Source organism: Leuciscus leuciscus (assembly GCF_965113295.1).
Source record: "Leuciscus leuciscus genome assembly, chromosome: 7".
Lineage (NCBI taxonomy): Eukaryota > Metazoa > Chordata > Actinopteri > Cypriniformes > Leuciscidae > Leuciscus > Leuciscus leuciscus.
The window spans coordinates 29,673,699-29,695,502 of NC_138731.1; the positions used below are offsets into that span (position 1 = coordinate 29,673,699).

General features: G+C 35.6%; 1 protein-coding gene across 2 annotated transcripts in view; it reads right to left on the minus strand.

Annotated features, from left to right (window-relative positions):
• Positions 1 to 21,804, minus strand: part of pth2ra (parathyroid hormone 2 receptor a) — a 63,473-nt gene that overhangs the window by 18,840 nt on the left and 22,829 nt on the right. For both annotated transcript variants that reach the window (XM_082176385.1, XM_082176384.1), the window contains exon 7: positions 10,327 to 10,480. In XM_082176385.1, coding sequence (XP_082032511.1) covers positions 10,327 to 10,480 — 154 coding nt within the window. The remainder of the gene's footprint in view (positions 1 to 10,326; positions 10,481 to 21,804) is intronic.

The window sequence follows — 21,804 nt, forward strand, 5'->3', positions numbered from 1 at the left end:
ATATCAGAGTTGAAAAGAGGACAAATTGATGGTGCGCGGAGCTCCACAGGGTCAGTATTCATGGTCGGGCTGCTATAACCAATCCTTTGGTCACTCGTGCCAATGCCAAATCTATGTTTCATTGGTGCCAACAGTGCAAATCTTGAGCTGTGGACTATGTGAAACATGTATAGTTCTCTGATGAGTCCACCTTCACTGTCTTTCCCACATGGGAGTTACGGTGTGGAGAAGCCCCAAAGAGGCTTAACACCCCGGACTGTTGTGGCTACCCTTACAAAAAATAAGTAGCCTACACTTAGAATTAATTTTATTAAGTATAGTTAAGTAAAGTTCAAGTATATTTTTATGTATACTTTAAGTAATAAGTATACTAATATCAATGTACTAGAAGTATTCTTCTAAGTGTACTGTTTCAAAACTACTTGGGACTAAATTGGCCCACTTTTTAGTGTATAAAAGTATACTTTTAAGTATGCTTTAAGTATAACAGTAGTAAACTTTGAGTACACAACTAGTTTTCATCTAAGTTTTTCATTTGTACTGCAACTATACAACAAGTGAACTTATTTGTATACTGATAGTTTACTAGTCAAATTCTTGATCAAAACGTAGATGGAATAGATCGAGTCCATCAGCTTCGAGTCCACACTCCAACAAAGCTTCACACTTCCTGACATCGACATTTCATTCTGTAACATTAGGCAGTTTTGATATGCTTTTTGCAGTTTAATGTGTGATGATTGTGTTATTTTACATTTTCGTAAGCAATCTGAAAATTCTGAAAATTCAGTCAATAGCGGGGAAAGAGTGAAGTAGATTTGAAGTAAATTCCTATACCAATATACTCAGAATTCAGATTTCAGATACACAGAATTAGGAACATATCTGTTTTCTTGTGATATCGGTTCATATCGGTTATCAGTGACCTCTAACTCTTTGGTGACTCGGGAAACCTTTCCATACTTTTATTACTCAACCTCAGTTCAGCTTTTGATACTGTCTGTCATAAATTCCTACTCATGCGCCTCTCAGAGATTGGTATCTCAGGAGCCGCGCTATCCTGGTTTTCCTCCTATCTGACAGACAGAAAATACTATATCACCATGCACAACTATAAATCTCCCACTGTCATTCTCAAACAAGGTGTTCCACAGGGATCAGTTCTCGGCCCATTACTATTTATACATTTTGCCTCTCTGACAAATTATTCGCCGCCATGGTTTTCAATACCACTGTTATGCACACGATATATGCTTGCCGACCGGATTCTATTCACCAGACTACATCACTATAATCATGTATTAATGAATTAAAGACCTGGCTCAACTGCAGTTTTCTCAGTTTGAATCTGACTAAAGCAGAAATCTTAATTATGACAAAAAATATAACTAATTCTCCCAGACTTGACCTTGAAGCTACATCAATTATTCCATCTGCCACTGTCAAAAACGTGGGTATCACTCTTGACCCTTCACTGACCTTTGACGCTTATATTAGTCAACTCTGTAAAGCGAAATTTTTTCAACTCCGCCGTATTGCCAAACTCTGTCCCTATGTCAGCCCAAAAGATGCTGAATCGTTGGAACATGCGTTTATCACCTCGCCTCGACTACTGTAATGTTCTTTTTTCTGGACTACCAGCACACTCTATCTCACGTTTGCAATATATCCAAAACTCTGCTGCAAGATTACTAACTTACACTAAACAATCTGCTCATATCACTCCAATTCTGTTCAAACTCAACTGGCTACCCGTGTCTTCTCGTATTACTAACAAAATTCTTCTGCTTACCTTTAAGTCACTCAATGGTCTTGCTCCTTCCTATCTCTCTGACTTACTTTCTCCTTATATTCCCCCTCGAACTCTCCGATCTTCTGGCTGTGAACTCCTCTGTGAGCCGAGATTTCATCTAACAACCACGCTGCATGAATTTAAGTCTATACTCAAAACCCATTTGTTTAAACAGTATTATCAGTCATAACTCTGTATTACAATCATAATGTTTCCTTGGGTACCATTAGTCTTTTGCATTTGACCCTTACTTCAACTGCCCACCTTCTATGCTGTCTGTAAATAGTTTTGTTTTTTGTTTCTGTTTGTATATGCAACTGCAATCGCTCATTTCTTAGACTGGGCAAATGTCTATTGTCCATTTATGTATGAACTGATTGTTTGTTCTTTACTGTTATTGTGAAGCCTGAAGCGTCCTTGAGCTTGGGAAAGGCGCTATATAAATTAAACATTATTATTATTATTATTATTATTATAAGACAGTATGTAAAAGTAAGTAAAAAAAAGTATTTTATAGGCTACTCAATCAAAAAAGTACACACACCTACAAGCCAAGTATACTTAATTATACTTTTAAGTATATCTCGAGTACAAGAATAGGCTAAATATACTTAGACTTTTCTGTCAGTATAAGTCAAGTATACTTACGAGCAATTTTAAGTAGATTTCTGAGAAGTACATAAAGAATATTTCTGAGAAGTACATAAAAAGTAGACTGAAAGTATACTTTCTTATTTTTAGTTTAAAAGAAGTAATGGCACACTTGAATAAACTTATTTTTTGTAAGAGCAGAGAGAAGCACGGGGGTGGATCAGTGATTGTTTGGGCTGCAATATCATGGCATTCCCTACTGTACTTGATAGGGCGCATCACTTCCAAGGACTACGGAACCATTCTGGAGGACCGTGTGCAACTAATGGTTCAAACATTGTACCCTGAAGGAGGTGCCGTGTATCAGCATGCGTGATACACAGCAAGATTTGTGACAAAATGGTTTGATGAACCTGAAAGTGAAGTTGAACATCTTCCATGGCCTGCACAGTCACCAGATCTAAATATTTTGAGCTACTTTGGATGAGCAAGTCAGAAAATGTTTTCCTCCACCAGCATCACATAGTGACCCGTCCAGCGTCCACTATTCTGAAATAGACATTTCTGGCTCAAAAACCAGATGTTTCAGATTCATTGTCCAACCCCTGTATTTGTATGAACATAAGAAGATTCAACAACTGAGACATAGACAGAACAAATCTCACAGACATTTGACGAACAGAAATTGACTAATTGGTCCCTGAACAGAGATATCAAAGGTAGCAGTCAGAATGTGGTGTGGCCACCAGCTGCTTTAAATACTACAGTCAGTGCTTAATTTGAGCCGGAAAATGTTCCGAAAAATGTCAGATTTTGGAATTTTGAGTTCTGGTATTAGTTTTTATACCACCCGGCATTAGCAAGTGCATTACATGGTGACAGTGTGTGCACACGTGTGAGACAGAGCGAGTACGAGTTTATGCAGATTTATTTGGAGGTTATGTTTTGCTATTGGCCTTCAACATATATATTTTTGACCAATCAGCTTTCTTATGCTGGGTATACACCAAAAGATTTTCAAAATGTGATAGACCACAAACATGAGGATAAAAAATCCTAGATTTAACCGTTTTGCTCCTATGTGGCGTGCCATGATGTGACAAAGACAGCACACCACCACACACGAACAGATTTTCAACCAGAGTCTCGACTGTGAACACAGGAAATCTCGCAAAATCTCACGAGACCTCAGAATAAGCATGGCGGACGATATGCAGGAAGAAATTGCGATGATAGTGTTTGGAAAGGTTTTACACAACACGTTGTATAAACATTTGTGCTGTTGCCACAAATCAACAAGATGATCCTCCATCTCTGCTGTCCACATCAATTTCACTTTGTGCTGCGCCATGACTGCATTTGTTATGCTTCCGTCTTCCATCATCTCGCTTTCTGATTGGATATTGTTTCGTTTCACGTGATAATCTCCAGAGCGTGCGTGTGTTTGTCCTCGGGGTTCCCCCCACACATCAGGATTTCTGATCGTAAATATTAAACATGTTGAATATTTACGATTCGCGATCGGGGCGGCTCCGACGTTTTTCCGATCAGGTTCGGACACTCTTAACACACCTCACACCAAGGGAAAATCTGATAAGATAATCGGGACATAGCTAGGATTGTCGGAAGGGGGGAAATCGGCCCAAAATCAGCCCCGATTATCTTTTGGTGTGTACCCAGCATTAATTTCAAAATCACTCTCATTACTGCTTATTGGTTTGCACACAGTGAGCAGCGGAAAGTTTGGAGTGTATATACCTGGCAAATTATTTTAAAGTGACCTTAAGTAAAGGTTCCTAATTTTGTTTTGGACGTCTCCTACTGTCAGGTCCGGGTTGAGGAAGGAGACAAGCCAAGCGAAGTACAAAGATAACTAAGGTTTATTAATAGGCGGTAACTCAAAACAAACATGAAACAGTGTGCTGGTGCACAAACAATAACCGACAAAAGACAAGTGAAGACCAGGAACTTATATACACACACAGATGAACACAAGACAGGTGATGCAGATGATGATAATGATGAACAGGTGGGAAATTGAGGGAGTGAGTTCAGGTGTGGAGACAAGGAGGATTCTGGGAAGTGTAGTGAACAGGACGAAGACAGACGGTGAATGTGACACCTACAAGTTTACATGCATCAAAGGTAAAAAAAACACTTTCATTTTCTTATAATATACATTGCACATCACCACATTTTTCAACAATTCAAATTTTTTCAGTGATTCTCAAACGACTTGACGGATCTTACATTACGAACATTGCAGTTTATTGCTCTGGCCAGATCTGTGGGAATATGGCATGTTCACGCAGGTGAGCAGGGACCCTGCATCTTTCTCCTGGTGTTTTTCAGAGTCAGTAGAAAGTTCTCTTTAGTGTCCTAATTTATTGGAACTGTGACATTCATTTTCTCCCACCTGTAAACCGTTGGTGTCTTAAGGACTGTTCCAAAAGTGCATGTGTAATAACTGAATATGGTTCATTGAACAGTCATGAAAAACATTGCTTAAAGGGATAGTTCACTTTGAAATTCATTTTTGGTATGTTTTAGCTTACCTCAAGGGCATCCAAGATGTAGGTGTCTTTTTTTCCGCAGTAGTTTCAATTTTGATATTTTTAGGTCAAACCGTTCTTGTCTGTCAGTCATATAATGCAGGTCGATGGTCACTTGTCTCAAAGAGCATGCACAGAGTCCAAATTAAAACAATTCCCCGTCGTCCAAATTAAACAATTCCCCATCGTAAGTACACATTGATGGCCTAAGACACGAAACGAGCGGTTTGTGTGAGAAAACGAACAGTATTTATATCGTTTTTACCTCTTATACGCAGCTATGTCCGAGTGATCTGATCTGACGTGTACGCAGACTGGTGCATATATATATACACTAGATGTCGCCTTAAAGACATTCGTTCCAATGAACTGCCGTAGACAAGGCGACATCTAGTGTGTATATATCTATGCACCAGAAATTTTAATTAATTTCAAAGTGAACTATCCCTTTAAACACTTTTCAATAAAGATCTCTAAAGCTTATTTGGATTTTACAAAATTAACCTTTGCAGCTCATGTTTTTACATAATTTAATGTTTGAATGTGATGTGAAATAAACCGGAGATATCTAAGTCAAGTTTATTTGTATAGCGCTTTTCACAATACAGATTGTATCAAAGCAGCTTCACAGTATTAAATTAAAATAATACAACAAAGTTTGTATTATGTGAGTTGTTTGTTGTTGTTGTTAAGTGAGTTGTTTACTTTCTTTTTTATTGGTTTTACCATTAACACAGACCAATTTGGGGATGCTGAACATGCATGAAAACAAACGGCAGGATTTATCTTGTGAACAGCGCAATAGCCAATCATAGCAAATCAAACCCACGGCACGCTTACACTTTACTTACTTACTCAAAAAAAATTACGAATATCACAAACACTGTTGAATAAACAGTATAAGGTAAGGCTAATAGCAGTCTAAAATTAGTTTTTCATTGTAGTAAGTGTTTCAAAGTTAGTAAGTTGATATGAGCCACCACAGTCATCAAAAAAAAAAGTTTATAAAAGTGAAAATAAAGTGTTATTTTAGGTTAAGGTTACGGAAATACACAGTACTAACATAAAATTATCATAAAACATCCTGATGAATAATGAACATCATACCTGCATGCAATCCCTTCCCAGTTAAAATATGGCAGTGAATTTGTTTGGCTCCGTTTTATGCCAACAATAACAATACAAAAATTAGTCTTTAAAACATTTTTCTGCTTTTGCTAAATCAATAATGATGATGTTATTCAACAAATTTTATTTTGAATTTATTTTAACAGCTGTGGTTAATCTTGAGTGGCTCAGCCAGTAATCGAAAAAACCGCTGCTTCCCACTGATGAGATGCATGGTTTAAACCTTGGTGAAACCAGGATCATATCATGCATATCAAGAAGCAAAACTGCCTGGATCTGAGGGTGAACATGTCAATCGAGGGTGCTCTCCTCTCAAGACAGCAGTTCCCATGGTGATGATGGGGTAACTGTAGGAGTCTGGGATTATTTAGTTGATATTATATGTGCCTTGACTCATACTACATTATCTTTCACACCTTCATACATGACGACTTTGGATATGCTATACAACCTACTTTTCATTAGGACATTTCCTAGTAAATCTGGAAAAAGTAGGTGAGCAGTCAGTCTAAAATAAAACTGCATTTCTAATTGCATGAATATCCCACTCACAGAATTTGTACTTTCATCCATTCATCCATTCATCCATTCATCCATCCATCCATCCATCTATCCATCTATCCATCTATCCATCTATCTACTGAATCCATTCTTAAAGGTACAGTCCACCAAAAATGCAGTTACCATTTACTCACTCTTATGTTGTTTCAGTGATTTTCTTTTATCGGTGGATTTTTTTTGAAGAATATTCATGCAGTTCTTTTTATACATCCAAGCCAGATAGTGACCAGGCGATGTCAAGCTAAAAAATAAAAAATAAAAACTACATAAAAGTAGTTTTGCATGACTTTTTTTAATTTAATCAATAATAAAATTTATATTTTTATCCAAAAAAATGGCATTTATCCCAAAATTGGATTTTGATATAGTGAATATAAAGCCTGTGATCTATTATTTTGTCAATATTTGACTATAGTGTAAATTGTCTCTCTAATTATATTTATTTCATCAGCATATTTTTGGAAATAATCCAATAATCCAAATTAATCAAATAAATAATCCAAATACATTTAACTGGATCGAATCATAACCCAGCTTCAGATTCATGATGCATTGTATGGAAATGTGCACACAGCCAACCTGATAAACTCTTTTCCATGGGGAAAAAAACATGAATGTGGCCGTGGGTATAAGTAGGCTAATTGACAAAAATGTCCTTTTCTGGCTGAATTATTCCTTTAAATGATTTTGAGACTAAAAATGTCCTTTGCCACAATGAGTATGGCATCACACAGCATGATTCAATTACCTTTCCTTAGTTTCAGTTTCCTTTCCATCAAATAAATATGAATCCGTTATGTAAGATATCATCATTATGCCATTAGCATTACAAGATATTAAGGAGCTCAAATCCACAACATGAATTACATCACTCATTCTTTGAAGATTGAAGATTTCCCCTCATTAACATTATTTTAACAGTATCAACATGACATTATTGTGTAGTACTTTCAAAGACTTAACCCTTCGGTCATTAATAAGCCATGCCTAACGCATTCAAGAGAATGTAGTGAGCAGCCGCTCCTAGAACAGGGAATCTGCATATCAAAGGTACCTCAATCTCTGCCCTTCCACTAGGAACACATCAAACAGGAATGACAAATAAATAAAGAACACTTCAACTTGAAACCACTTGAAAAGGAAGCAACCTCTCAAAACAAACTGCAGTGAGCTATCATTGTGCCGTTTCTCCGTGTGGGAGCGGAGGAAAGGGTATGAATACCATTTGCTATAAATAATAGCTTATTGGTTTCCATGTAGAAATTTCTCAAAGGAATACATAAGATATATATATTCAAAGGCAGGGGCATCTGTATGTTTTATGATGTTGAGCAAAAGAAAGAAAATAGCACTTCTTTAGATAAACAAGACCTTCACATGAATATACAAATAACAGCCAAGATCCCTGTTGAATTGTCTGCTGCTTTGACCATCATAATGAACTGAATACAGAGAATGGTCCTGCAGTCAACAGTTAAGTAAACAGTCTTTATATGATTAGTCATCACGTTCAAATCGGAAGGCTGATGAGAAATGACGTAATGAGACCTTGTTAACGTAGTTCTCAAATATCCCTGTAAGTTATTGCATCTGTGTGGTTTGATGGTGTGAAGGTTTAGCTGGCTGAAACAAGTGATATATTTAGAGCTCATTAAATCTCTCATAAAAAAAAAACTAAAAAAAACTTGGTTGATTATTTCTTTAACGTTTTTATCTTTTCAGCAAAGGAATGTGTAATGAGAAACATAATTAATGACATAATGATATCAAGAAAATTAGCAGACTTGCCGTATATTTATTTCTACATGCATAAGGTCAAATGAAGAGTTCAGATGCAAAAGCCTCTAAGTGCCATCTGAAATTTTCTTCTAGAATGATCATTTCTATCAAGCTTGTATATTTAAGTTCAGTAATTTCACTTAAATGACAATTAATAGGTCATTTTCATTGGCATTTAGGTGAAATTACTGAACTTAAATATACAAGCTTGATACAAATGATCATTCTAGAAGAACATTTCAGATGGCACTTAGAGGCTTTTGCATCTGAACTCTTCAAATATTTTAATATAAATATTTTAAAAAGGTAAAAGTATTATAAATATACTAATTATAATAAAATCTAAAATATTATTAGATGCTGTGACTAGTCACAAGTTATTTTTTATTTTAACTTTCGCCACTTTTTTATCAACTTCACTAGTTCGTTTGGAATGGTCCACTGTCACACTGCAGACCATAGTATTTCCAACAGTTAACCTCCCACATATATTATCCACTCAATTATAAAGTGGAGTCATTTTTCTCTTATTAACACAAAGTATTTTAATATTATGTGGGGGCATCAGACTGCAGAACTAAATAAATGAACTGGAAAGTAGCTCCAGATTACAAATTAAATTCGTTTTTCTCAGTCGATTTGATCAAAAGTAAGGTCAATGCCCTTGCTTGAAACAATTTACACAGCGATTTAAGCAGACTCTTCATTTAGTCAAACAGTTCAATTTCATTTTATAATGAAGTATTGCATTCTTGTCAGCTAACACATTTATCACCAGCCAGTACTCACATTAAAACTATTAGTGTTCTCTACTGATTACATATTTAGCTATGAACACACTGCTTTACTACTGAAAAAAGCTCATTTATCTAAAGTCTGTAATGAAGATACATGATTCTGTATACTTCTGAAGATGTACTTATATCAAGCCTCACAATTATGTTTGAGCAAAGAATTTCCTCCACATAATACAATGTTTTCTCAAGCTATAGGTTAAAGAAAAAAGCAGTGAATATTGAGTGATGCTCAATATCTCTGCAGGCTATCTCTTGTGCATGGACAAAAATGACTCCGTCATTAAAGCTGCATGGAGAGGGAGTGAAGAACTCCACCACTGGATCCAGAAATAGAGAATATAGTAGAGGGAGCACCATGTGATACAAAATACGTAATACTGCACAGATAATGATTTGTATGCTTAATTGAGCGGCTCTTTTGTTTTTTTTCTCCGCTACTCTATTTACTTCCTCCCTGTGGTTTCCGTCTTCTCTATTAATCTCATCTCGGTAAACACCTCTTCTTGTTCTACTCGCTCTTTCTCCAGGGTCCTCATTGTTGGTTTGCTCTGGGTTTTCACATGATGACATGTCCATTCATGGAAAAGTCAATTTGGTAAATTGCGTTTCCTGTGTGGTGTGTATACTCTTACGTACAATGTGATTTCATTTGTCAACATGCTATATATCAGAGTACATTTCGTGGAGGGAAATATATATATTATAAATTCTAAATGCAGCTTTGGTAAGCATAAAACACACACACACACACACACACACACACACACACACACACACACACACACACACACACACACACACACACACACACACACACACACACACACACACACACACACACACACACACACACACACATATATATAAACACATTAGTCACAAAACAGCCAGCTGCAGCCAAAATGAAAATATAAGTGAAATAAATGATTGGCCTTGTTCTTTGAGAAAAATACAATTACATGTCATCCAACTGTCCATGAACAAAGCTATAAACCCAGCAGATCAAAACCAATAGCAGCAGCATTTATTTTACTAAGAAATGTTACAAACCCAACAGAAGCAGGAATATAAACAAATTGCCTCTTTTAGGAAATGTACTACCATGACATTCAGTAGACATACTCACCCCAACCAATCAAAGTGAAGCCCCACAGGTATTTCGAGTCAGACAAGAAGGCCATGAAGATGAGACTATGCAGGTACAAGCCCTCCACCAGGATCCAGTAATAGTTTGTAGCCAGGAAATATATGAACAGCAAGACGGTCACTTTACAACCCATCTGAAAAAGAAGAGCGTAGCAAAAAAAGTCAACACCCATATCAAAACATGGCAGTTTCGATTATATAGAGCCAAATGTTTAGTTAATCAGTAAACATACTGGCTGGGAAGCAATACTTGAGCTGTGACAAACTATTTCCTACTCGAGGTTGGAGGCCACATCAAAAAAAGAGTTGAAAATAGTCCTCTGTTGAGGAGCCTAAGTTCAGACTGACATAAGAAAGAAGAGCAAAATGAAGTAAGATGCCTTTGTTCCGTTTCTGTTATGGTACAATCAGTATAATCACATGGTTTCTGCAGAACACTAAAGTAGATATTATGAAGAATTCTTCAAATTTTGAATGTCAAAACACCTTTGGCTTTCACTGTATGGGCAAAATAAATAAATAAATAAATAGTGTTTCACAGAAGAAAGAAAGGGTGAGCTGTCAGATTTAAGTCTTCTCTTTTACATTCTGCTCATCGTCATGAATCTTTTAGAATAATTTGCTCACTAACTTCATTTAAGATGATACTGTCAGTGTCAAATGACAGAAGCACTCTTTAGGACAGTAGAAGTGTGACAAAATGACAACCTTTCACTACAGTCAGGTGACTGGCTGATGCTCTAGATAGAGAGTTGCACTTTAATGAAGCTATTAGCTCACTGCCATGACAGATCTGTGTGGTTAATGGCCATGAAGCATTTCCAGACCAATGAACTGAATTAAAAGGGATTTCACATCACAATTATTATCAAAGCTTACAGATGACGGATATTTTTCTCTTATTTTCTAGCCACCCTCAGCCTAGACTCTTCCGCACATCTTGGTATTGTCTCAGGAAACTTTTTGAAGTCATACCAGGAATATTTTTCAAGGACTCTTGAAAGACTTCCTATGTGCTGGGAATAATGATAATTCTGTGGAGATTCTTTTGAGGGAAATCCAAAGAACTGACTCCATTTCTATGGATATTCTCTTTGAATTAACTGATCATGTGATGATTTGACTAGACAATCAGAGAAAAGAAGTCTTCTGAACCTTCAAAGTCGTCTGATTTTGATAAAGACCATAATGTGTTTCAAAAATGTTATATGGAAATTCTGTTATAATAAAAATAATGTTGTCATTTTGTTTGTTTGTGGGTTTGTCATAAAGTATTTGAGTGCTCCGTTTTAACAAGAAAGTACTTTTTTACTTTACTTTACTTAACCCCACGAAGATTACAGCAAATGAAACTTAGAGACAACCCATACAGTGATTTTTGTCCAGACAATACCATTGCTACCTTTTACCATATGGTGTGGCAGTGTCCAGAGGTCAATAGATTTTGGCATAGTGTTTCATCCATCATGCCTAGTATTATCAAAGGACCCATCCCTCTTTCACCATGCTTGCTTCTGCTCAATGACACATCATCTCTAAAGCTAACTATTAACAATTGGCATCTTCTTCTGGCAGGTTTGACAGCTGCCAAAAGAATGATAGTTTGTCGCTGGAAACCACCACATTGTTAGTGAGGAAATGGCTCTCTTCTTACCGGGATATTGTTCAGCTATAGCACTCTACAGCACGTTTACATTATGCCAAAACCTCTAATATTGATTGTTGGTCAGAGCTATTAGAGAAAATAAATGAAATGATGTAGATAAGGTCAGATTTTTTCTCTCTTCTATTGTTTACATCTGATTTGTCTTACATATATGCTGCCCAGGTTTTTAAAAAAATTTTTATGGAATGTGCATCTAATGTATACAATGTGTAATGTTTAAATGTTCAGCTCCATGTTGTACATATACTTTATTCAGCTTTATGTTATTATTATCTAGAATATTGTATTGACCTCTGTGGATTTTATAATAAGAAGTCAGGATGTGCTTGATACTTTCAAGTATGAGATATTTATCCAACATACACAATATCCAATGTCCTGCTCTGTGTTCTAGTATGTTATGCGGATCTTTGTGGATATCATGATAGAGGAAGGATGGACGGGTGGCAATGGGAAAGGGTTGAGAGGTGTATGTGTGTGTGTGTGTTGTTCCCCCCCCTTTTTTTTTTTTTTACTGTTAAATACCTTGTTAGGGGTTGGAGGGTGGGGAGGATATGGGGAGGAGAAGCGAAACAGGCATCAGAATTAGCAACACTTTACTGTGCCTCTGTTATATTTTCAATGATGATGTAATCAGCCTAAGGTTTTGTTTTTTGTTTTCTTGTGAAGGTGTTTCCTCTCCAATGTGTAAATAATGATTGTAAGAAAATAAATAAATAGTTGATCACAAAAAAAAGAGGCTCAGTCAGTAATCCCAGACACAATCAATAATACATTAGCACAAAAAAAAAAAACTGTTAAATGTCATCAATTTAAAGTTATTAAATGTTGCACTGGGCTAAACTGGATTTAAAAAAAAAAAAATGTTTTTTTTTTAACTGTCTATAAGCTCTTTCACTAAGAGGAAGTGATTGAATCCCAATTGTTTTCTTTTTAAATAAAGCAAGTAGCTTCTGGATTCTAGGGGATGACACTTATTCACTTTCTTTTTCTGACTTTGGACATATAACAGTGAAGGGAGCAAAGAGGGGAAAAGTAGCTATATCACAGGAAGCATCTTAGAAAACATTACCTGTGCTGTGGCCCAGTTCAATCTACACTTGAAAAAAATCAGGAGAAGGATTCTTGAACACTTCAAAATATGACAATAGATGATCAGTCAAGTTTAAGACTAGGCTCAGTTGGTTTCTAACCTCAAACCTCTCTAACCTCTGCATCGTACCTGGATCTGCAAAAAAGTATGTGTCTGTAGGATTGTTTTGCCCCTTGACAGACCACTAAGGATAAACAAATTCACCTGATAGTATATCTTGATTTGTATTTATACACTTGAGTTTATACACACTACTGTTCAAAAGTATAGGGTCAGTAAGAGTTTTTAGAAAGAAATACTTCTATTGTAACGTTTAGGTCCAGAAGAAGATGGACAAGATTCAAAAGGTCCAAAACAAAGGTATTTATTAAATTAAACAAACTCAGAAAAATCCACAGGATAAAGCAGAACAACACAGCGTGTAACACATAACAAAACTGAACAAAAGGAGGAACTAAAATGCAGAGTGATAATGAACTCAAGGGTGAACAGGTGTGCTAATTGAATGAGTGACCTTGGAAACTAATGACTGGCAGGAAATTAGAACAAAGGAAGCATGTGACTAAACTAAAAGCCCATGAAAATTAAACTAACTAAACATAACTATGACATCTATTTAGCGAGTACAAATTAAATTGATCAAAAGTGACAGTAAAGATTGTTATAATGTTATAAAAGATTTCTATTTCAAATAAATTATGTTCTTTTCAACTTTCTATTCACCAAAGGATCATGAAAAAATGTACCACTGTTTTCACAAAAATATTAAGCAGCAAATAAGAATCAGCAAATAGGCATAGGCCTATTATAATGTGGAACTGAGGATTGCTGTTTATTACACCCTTTAACAGAAATGTGTTCATCCAGTGCCTTCTGGACATAATCAATAATAATGACTGTGAAGTCAAGATCTTTTGTTTAACCTTTCACATTACTGGGTGCAAAATACACTATATTGCCAAAAGTATTGGGACACCCCTCCAAATCATTGAATTCAGGTGTTCCAATCACTTCCATGGCCACAGATGTATAAAATCAAGCACCTAGGCATGCAGACTACTACAAACATTTGTGAAAGAATGGGTCACTCTCAGGAGCTCAGTGAATTCAAGCGTGGTACCGTGATAGGTTGCCACCTGTGTAATAAGTCCATCTGTGAAATTTCTTTACTACTAAATATTCCAGGATTAACTTTTATTGGTATTACAGTATAACAAAGTGAAAGCAATTGGGAAATACAGCAACTCAGCCACGAAGTGGTACGCCACATAAAATCACAGAGCGGGGTCAGTGCAGGCAGTGCAGGCAATCTGATGGACGAGTCTGGGTTTGGCGGTTGCCAGGAGAACGGTACTTGCCTGAGTGCATTGTGCCATGTGTAAAGTTTGGTGGAGGGGGGATTATGGTGTGGGGTTGTTTTTCAGGAGTTGGGCTTGGCCCCTTAGTTCCAGTGAAAGGAACACTTAATGCTTCAGCATAGCAAGACATTTTGGACAATTTCATGCTCCCAACTTTGTGGGAACAGTTTGGGGATGGCCCCTTCCCGTTCCAGTGCACAAAACAAGGTCCATAAAGACATGGATGAGTGAGTTTGGTGTGGAGGAACTTGACAGGCCTGCACAGTGTCCTGACCTCAACCCGATAGAACACCTTTGGGATGAATTAGAGAGGAGACTGCGAGCCAGGCAATTCTCGTCCAACATCAGTGTCTGACCTCACAAATGTGCTTCTAGAAGAATGGTCACATAAACACACTCCTAAACCTTGTGGAAAGCCTTCTCAGAAGAGTTGAAGCTGTTATAGCTGCAAAGGGTGGGCCAACTCCATATTAAACACTACAGATCAGGAATGGGATGTCATTACAGTTTTTCTCAGTCGCTTTGGTGCATTTCTCACATCACTATTTACATTTGCACAACAGTTAATACAGTTCTCAAAACAATTAGTACAAACTGCAAAACCTAGTTGATAACCTGCAAAAGCGTGTCACTTGCTCAAAATCGATAGCTCATTCCTCAAAAGCAAGTATTCATGTCAATGAAAGTGTCAGTGTCATCAAGATGAAAAGTCCTGACACCATTGTTTATGAACAAGATAGTCAAATGGCTTTGTCATGTTTTCATTGTGACAGTTTACTCTGTAAATGTTTTCCAATGCAAAAAAAGTCAGATCTTGGTGACACTACCTGAAAATGCTCAAGACAGCACTATATACTATTTGCACAGCCATTTGAAAAATACAGTAAAGTTACACATTACTGTATTTAGTGAGGTAACTGAGTACAAGACACTGAATATGTATGTTTCACATTTTTACTGCATATGCTCTTTGCAATTCTAATTTATTCACAGCATTGTGCAAAATAAAAAAGACAACCTTATTTACAACAAACATAAACTTCCTTTGGGTAGAGCTGTGCACAACTGGAAACAATATTGCAGTACATATTGGAACTGAACATTGGTTGCAACTAATGCTTCACACACCCCTTCTCATCAGTGAAAGCTGAGATTCACCTGAGAGAAATTGTTCAATTTAGGAGACATTTTCAGAAAAAAAAATTTGCTTGAAAAAAACATTTTTAAATTTGCTTGACAGATTTTGACAACTGGTTCAACATTTTTGTATATAATGACTCAAGCAATGAAATGAGGACTATTAGTTTTATATGGAATGACTATTCAGCATTCACAAGTATAGTTAATTTTGACTGACATGACATAAGCAAATGATAATGTTATAAAACAGCAGAGAGTTGTATGAAAGCAATTGATGCATGTCCAAAAGCATTTGCAATTTGTTGGAAGGAATGAGAAACTGCTACTATGATGTGCACAAATGACTAAATGTTGTGGAGGTTGAACTAACTGTTGTGCAAATGTAAATAGTGATGTGAGAAATGCACCAAAGCGACTGAGAAAAACTGTAAAGTTCATGTGCATGTAAAGGCAGACATCCCAAAACTTTTGGCAATATATAGTGTACACTGTAAAAAATGATGCAGGAGGGTGTTAAATTCAACCTGTGTAAATTAGTTATATTTTACTTAAGTATATTAGTTAGCAAGAAAAATATATTAAAATGGGTACATTCTAACTACACTACCTATTTTTTATCAGTAATATCGGCAACCTTAAAATAATGAGTAAAACATACCCCCAATGTATTAGTTCAGTGGTCGCAAATTGCACATGCGCCAACTTCAACGTCCAGGCGGGAATCACGGAATTCAAATTCAACGTCTTATAGCGAGACCACGAAGCTTTGAGCTCAAGGTAAGTTTTGTTTTGTTTGTTATTGTTGTTGTTTATCGTGTTGATATAACATAACACATATGTTAACTTATTTAATGGTAAGATTTAGTGTACCAAAAGATTTGTGTAATGTGCTCGCTTCTGTGTCGGCGCGGCCATAGACAGTATGGGCGCGGCGATTTCGCGTAGTTCCAGGGTCATATACACCTGCAAATGCGAGTAAAAATCTACATTCATGAGTAAAATATTAGTGTTATGTACATGGCTGAAATAAGTGAACAAAGAGCAGCGCACATTGCATCTGTGTTTGACAGAGAGAGACTGTTGACGGGTAACGTTAGGCGATCAAGGCAGAGTAAAACTGTTTGTGGTTTGCTGGATAATTATTTTTAATGTTTCCTTGCATTTATATGATGATCTCTGTGTTAGAAGGGATCAAATCATAAAGTACTTTTATTATTGTTATTTTTTACGGAGATATGATCATTATTGTGTGCATTTCTGTTGGATTATTTCACTTAATGTAACGTTAGCCTATGTCAAAAACGGTAGCTTAGTTATGTTAATATATTTGGCCAATTTGTATGTTTTCACTTGGGTTCGCGATGTGATTAATTCTTCGTTATCCATATCCTCATTTAGCGTACACAAAATTGTTCACATATTATGCTAGCATATCACCTAGCTTTAACTGCTGCTCTCCTCTTTTGATTTTGCATCATGCAGATGTAATTATGCATCATGCAATAGCAGTGTTGTTGTTTTTTTAAGCAAGATGCAGCTTACAGTGATTTAAGCCTAAATGCAGTTAATTTATGTCTTGATTAAATCTATAATCAAAAATTAATAATTAAAACATTTCTTACTTACTTTTTCTTCCACAGAAAGATCTTTATGAAAACATTTGAAGACCGTGCAAGAAGAATATTATAAGTTCAGCCACAGACTGTTTCATCCCATGAAGGTGTTTATTTTGAATGGGAAGTGTTGAAGAAGTTTTATAACGTAAGTGGTAAAACTTTACAATAAGGTTTCATTTGTTAACATTAGTTAATGCATTAATTAAGATGGACTATTAATGGGCAATACAATATTAATCTTTACTAAGATTTACAGTCGTTCATTGTTCATATTAGTTCACAGTGCATTATAATGTTAACAACTTTTTATTATAATAATTAATTGATAAATGCTGAAATTAACATGAACTAAGATTAATAAATGCTGTAGAAGTGTTGTTCATTCAAAGTAGTTAAAGTGATAGCCTAGTTCACCCAAACATTTAAGTTATGTCATTAATTACTCACCTTCATGTCGTTTCAAACCTGTAAGACCTTCTTTTATCTTCAGAACACAAATAAAGATATTTTTAATGAAATCTGAGAGATTTCTCTCCCTCCATTGACAGTCTACAACTAACTCATTGACTCATTGTTAAACAAATCCATATGAATTAAGTGGTTAAGTTCAAATTTTCTGAAGAGAGTGTGAATGTTTATATGTGAATAAAAGCCTACATTTAATCTGTTCATCATATAAAGTGATTGTCTTTCTTCAGAACATTTGCGCTAAACCACTTAATTCATAAGGATTAGTTTTACGATCTCTTTATGAACTTTTTGAAGCTTCAAAGTTGTGTAGACTGCAAATGGAGGGACAGAAATCTCTCAAATTTCATCAAAAAGACCTTCATTTGTGAACATAAGTCTTATGGGTTTGGAACGACATGAGGGTGAGTAGCCTAAATGATGACAGAATTTAAAGTTTTGGGTGAATAACCATTTAACTAATGTTAACTAATGAAACCTTATTGTAAAGTGTTATCACGTGAGTGAAATTAAGTTGTATGTCGCTTAAAATTGGATGTTGAATAAAGGTTATTTTTTACCTACATTAATTTGTGTTAAGTTTATAACAAATGTAATGTTTGTTTGTATCCATATTACATGTCAGTCCATTAAGGTAAATGAGATCTGTTTGAAATAACAAAATGTGAGAGAGATTTAATGTTGCTTTTAATGTATATTCTGACTTCCCATTATTTTTAAATTGAAAGTTTTGAAGAAGTTGTATGTTATATGAATGTAAGAGGGCTCTTTTGTAGTTCCTTTGTTAGTTTGAAATGTTTGTTTTTTGGTCAATAAAAAAGTAATAGATGAAATATCCTGTGTCTGGCCATTTTTAGGTAAATTTAACCATCTCTGAATAAGTAATTTTTAATTATTTCTATTGAAAAATTAAATAGATGGACTTTTGCCTGCTAACAATAGAGTAATTATTACTCAGTAATTAGTTGTGTAATGTATTGAGAAATATTAGGTAGACTTTACCTAATTTTGTTTAGTATGTCATAGCCATTAAATGTAGGTACTCTCTATTCAAAAATATGGGATGAAATCTACCCAAACAAAGTGAGTGCAAATTGTTACCTCAATTTTATTGGGTAGATTCTATAGGTTTGTTTTTACAGTGTATATGATTATCATAATGACCCAAAGTAGGTTCTTTCTTGCTCCGAAGCCCTCTAGGACACATTTTAAAGCAAAGTTTTTTAATCATCTTTAAATCTTTGCCAAATAAGTGTGTCTCTCTTTTAAGAGTATCATCTAGTTTTAGTTGTCTTTTAGATGACATTTCAATTATTCTCAGCCTTCACTAGCAATTGTATTATAGTTACTGTTAAATTCTCAGTTTGTAAAAAAGCAAGTTTCTTTTGGAATACCGAAATCTGAAAACCTGAAAGAGATTATATTAACATTGGGTGAAGTTAACATTGTTAATGGTGTCAAATTTAAAATGGATTTAAGAGCAACTTTTGACATCATCAGTTAAAACAGTGCCATTTCACAAAAGAGTTGTGCCTCTCTGGTATGTTCTTAACCGGTTTAGATTTCAGCCAGGGATAAAATTGCAACTATGCATAGCTATAGCCTTACACAGTTTATGAGTTAAAGACATAGGAAACATTGCATTTACAGTACATTTAATTATTTAGCAGAAGCTTTTATCCAAAGAGACTTGAGGAGAACAATAGCATTTTTTAAAAAATAAATAGAAAAAATAGATAGAATAGAAAGTGATAGTGTTAATGGGTCAAGTGCTGACGAAAAATAATGTGTTTTTAGCGGTTTCTTGAAAATGGACAAAGACTCAGCAGCTCGGGTTGAGTAGGCAGGTCATTCCGCCTGCAGGGAACAGTCAAAGTAAAAGTCTGTGAAAGTGATTTTGTACCTCTTTGGGATGGCACCACATGTAAGTCTGTGGTGAGTAAGTCTGAAGTAGTAAGTTTAGGTATAGGGGTGCAGAGCAAGTGTTTTTTTCAAACATCAGTGCCATAAATTTCATTAGCTACATCATTTGCTTTACACTATGTCTAGACACGTAGTGTCATCATGTAATGTTACATTGCTGGAAGTCACATTGCTTCAAAAATAATACAGCAACAAACATATTTTGTGTAGCTTTGATTTGTTACGACTGTTCCTCATCCTTTAAGACTATTAGTCCAGAAAAAAAAACAGAATGTCATGAAGGTTGTAGACATAGTGGTCACTCAAAACCAGCTCACTCACAGATAAAACGTTAATTTCGATTCGAACGTGACCGAAAGTGGTGATGTGTGAGTGAATGAGTTGTTTACTTAGTAATTAGTCCATCCATTACCAAGTCTGACCCATTTAGGCTGATTTAAAGAACATCTATAACAGGTGAGTGTTAGCGGATGGACAGCGTAATCAGTCAATCACAGAAGCACTGCCTCCTCGTGACTTCTCTCCAATTTTATTCTGTACAAATCTGCAAAAGCAAATCACGCTTTAAAACATACATTCCCAATCCTCAACCACACGATCAATAAAACAAAAGATCAAACCTTGTCTGTGCTGTGAGCAGGTTTCAGATGCAGGTGATTATCGTACGTCTGATCACGTAGAAAAGTAATAGAACACCTCTCCTCAACAAGCTGCACATTTTGAGGCATCATTGAACCCAAATGCTGCAGGATGAGTTATGGACTATAGTTTAATAATATCAGGGATTAGGAGTTTGTTGAAATCCCTAACACCAAGTATAATCAATAGAGCTTGCAACAGCAACTACTGATCAAATCTTAAGATATGTTTTTAGCTGTGCTTTCACTCCACACTTTTAGTCTGGATATATTGTAGGGTTACAGATATGATTGTTTTATAAGAATGTTGCTCTAAGTCCAACAAAGGGCACTGATCCTACAATACACTACCCTTGGGGTCCATAATATTACATTTTTAAAGCAGTTAATACTTTTATTCAGCAAAAGTGACAGTAAAGACTTTTATGTTACAAAAAAACATATATTTTCAGAATCTGTTTGGACAAGTGTTTTCAACATTGATAATAATAATAAATGTTTCTTGAGCAGCAAATCAGAATATTAGAAAGATTTCTGAAGGATCATGTGACAAGACTGGAGTAATGGCTGCTGAAAATTCAGCTATGCATCACTGGAATAAATAAAATATTTTAAAATAGAAAAAGGTTATTTTAAATTGTAATAACATTTCACATTATTTCAGTTTTTACTGTAATTTTGATCAAATAAATGACTTAAATTCTAAAACAAATCTTATTTCTGAACATTTTAGCATTATTTGTGACTGTTGAGATTTCCTCCAAACTCTAAAAAATGTAAGATTAACAAGGTCTACAGGATTTGTCAGGAAAAAAATGACAGTTACAGACGGATAAAAGTCTCCATTTGCTCTGCATTTAATCTCACGGTTTCTCCTTTAGGATTATTCTATACAGTTTTATGATCCTCACTCTACTTAGTTTAGTTAGAGGTATGTAGCTAGAGATCCAGTAGCATACTGAATATTCATAACATAAAAAAGGTATTTAGCCTGACGTTTGAGTTTTCATTTACCACAAATATCCATAAATGTAGCGCAACATTTCTTGACTAATCAAAACACTATCTGTCATAAGTGATTTGAATAAACTATAATTACTGCATATAATGTGCAAAACTAGCTATAATTACAGTGCTTTTTCCAACATGGGCTCTATATTCTTTCCACACAGAGAGAGAGAGAGAGAGAGAGAGAGAGAGAGAGAGAGAGAGAGAGAGAGAGAGAGAGAGAGAGAGAGAGAGAGAGAGAGAGAGAGAGAGAGAGAGAGAGAGAGAGAGAGAGAGAGAGAGAGAGAGAGAGAGAGAGAGAGAGAGAGAGAGAGAGAGAGAGAGAGAGAGAGAAGAGAGAGAGAGGAGAGAGAGAGAGGTAAACAGCTTATGAATGAGATGTTGGGTTTAATCAGTGTTACATTTTTTTTCAGTTCTCATTTATTCATCCATACGTTGTTCCAAACTTGTATGACTATCTTCACAAAAGGAAATTGTATAGAATATGAAAGCTTTGTTTGAGGAACAAAAGTGAAGTCATTCAGTTTAATTCATACTTATGCATGTGA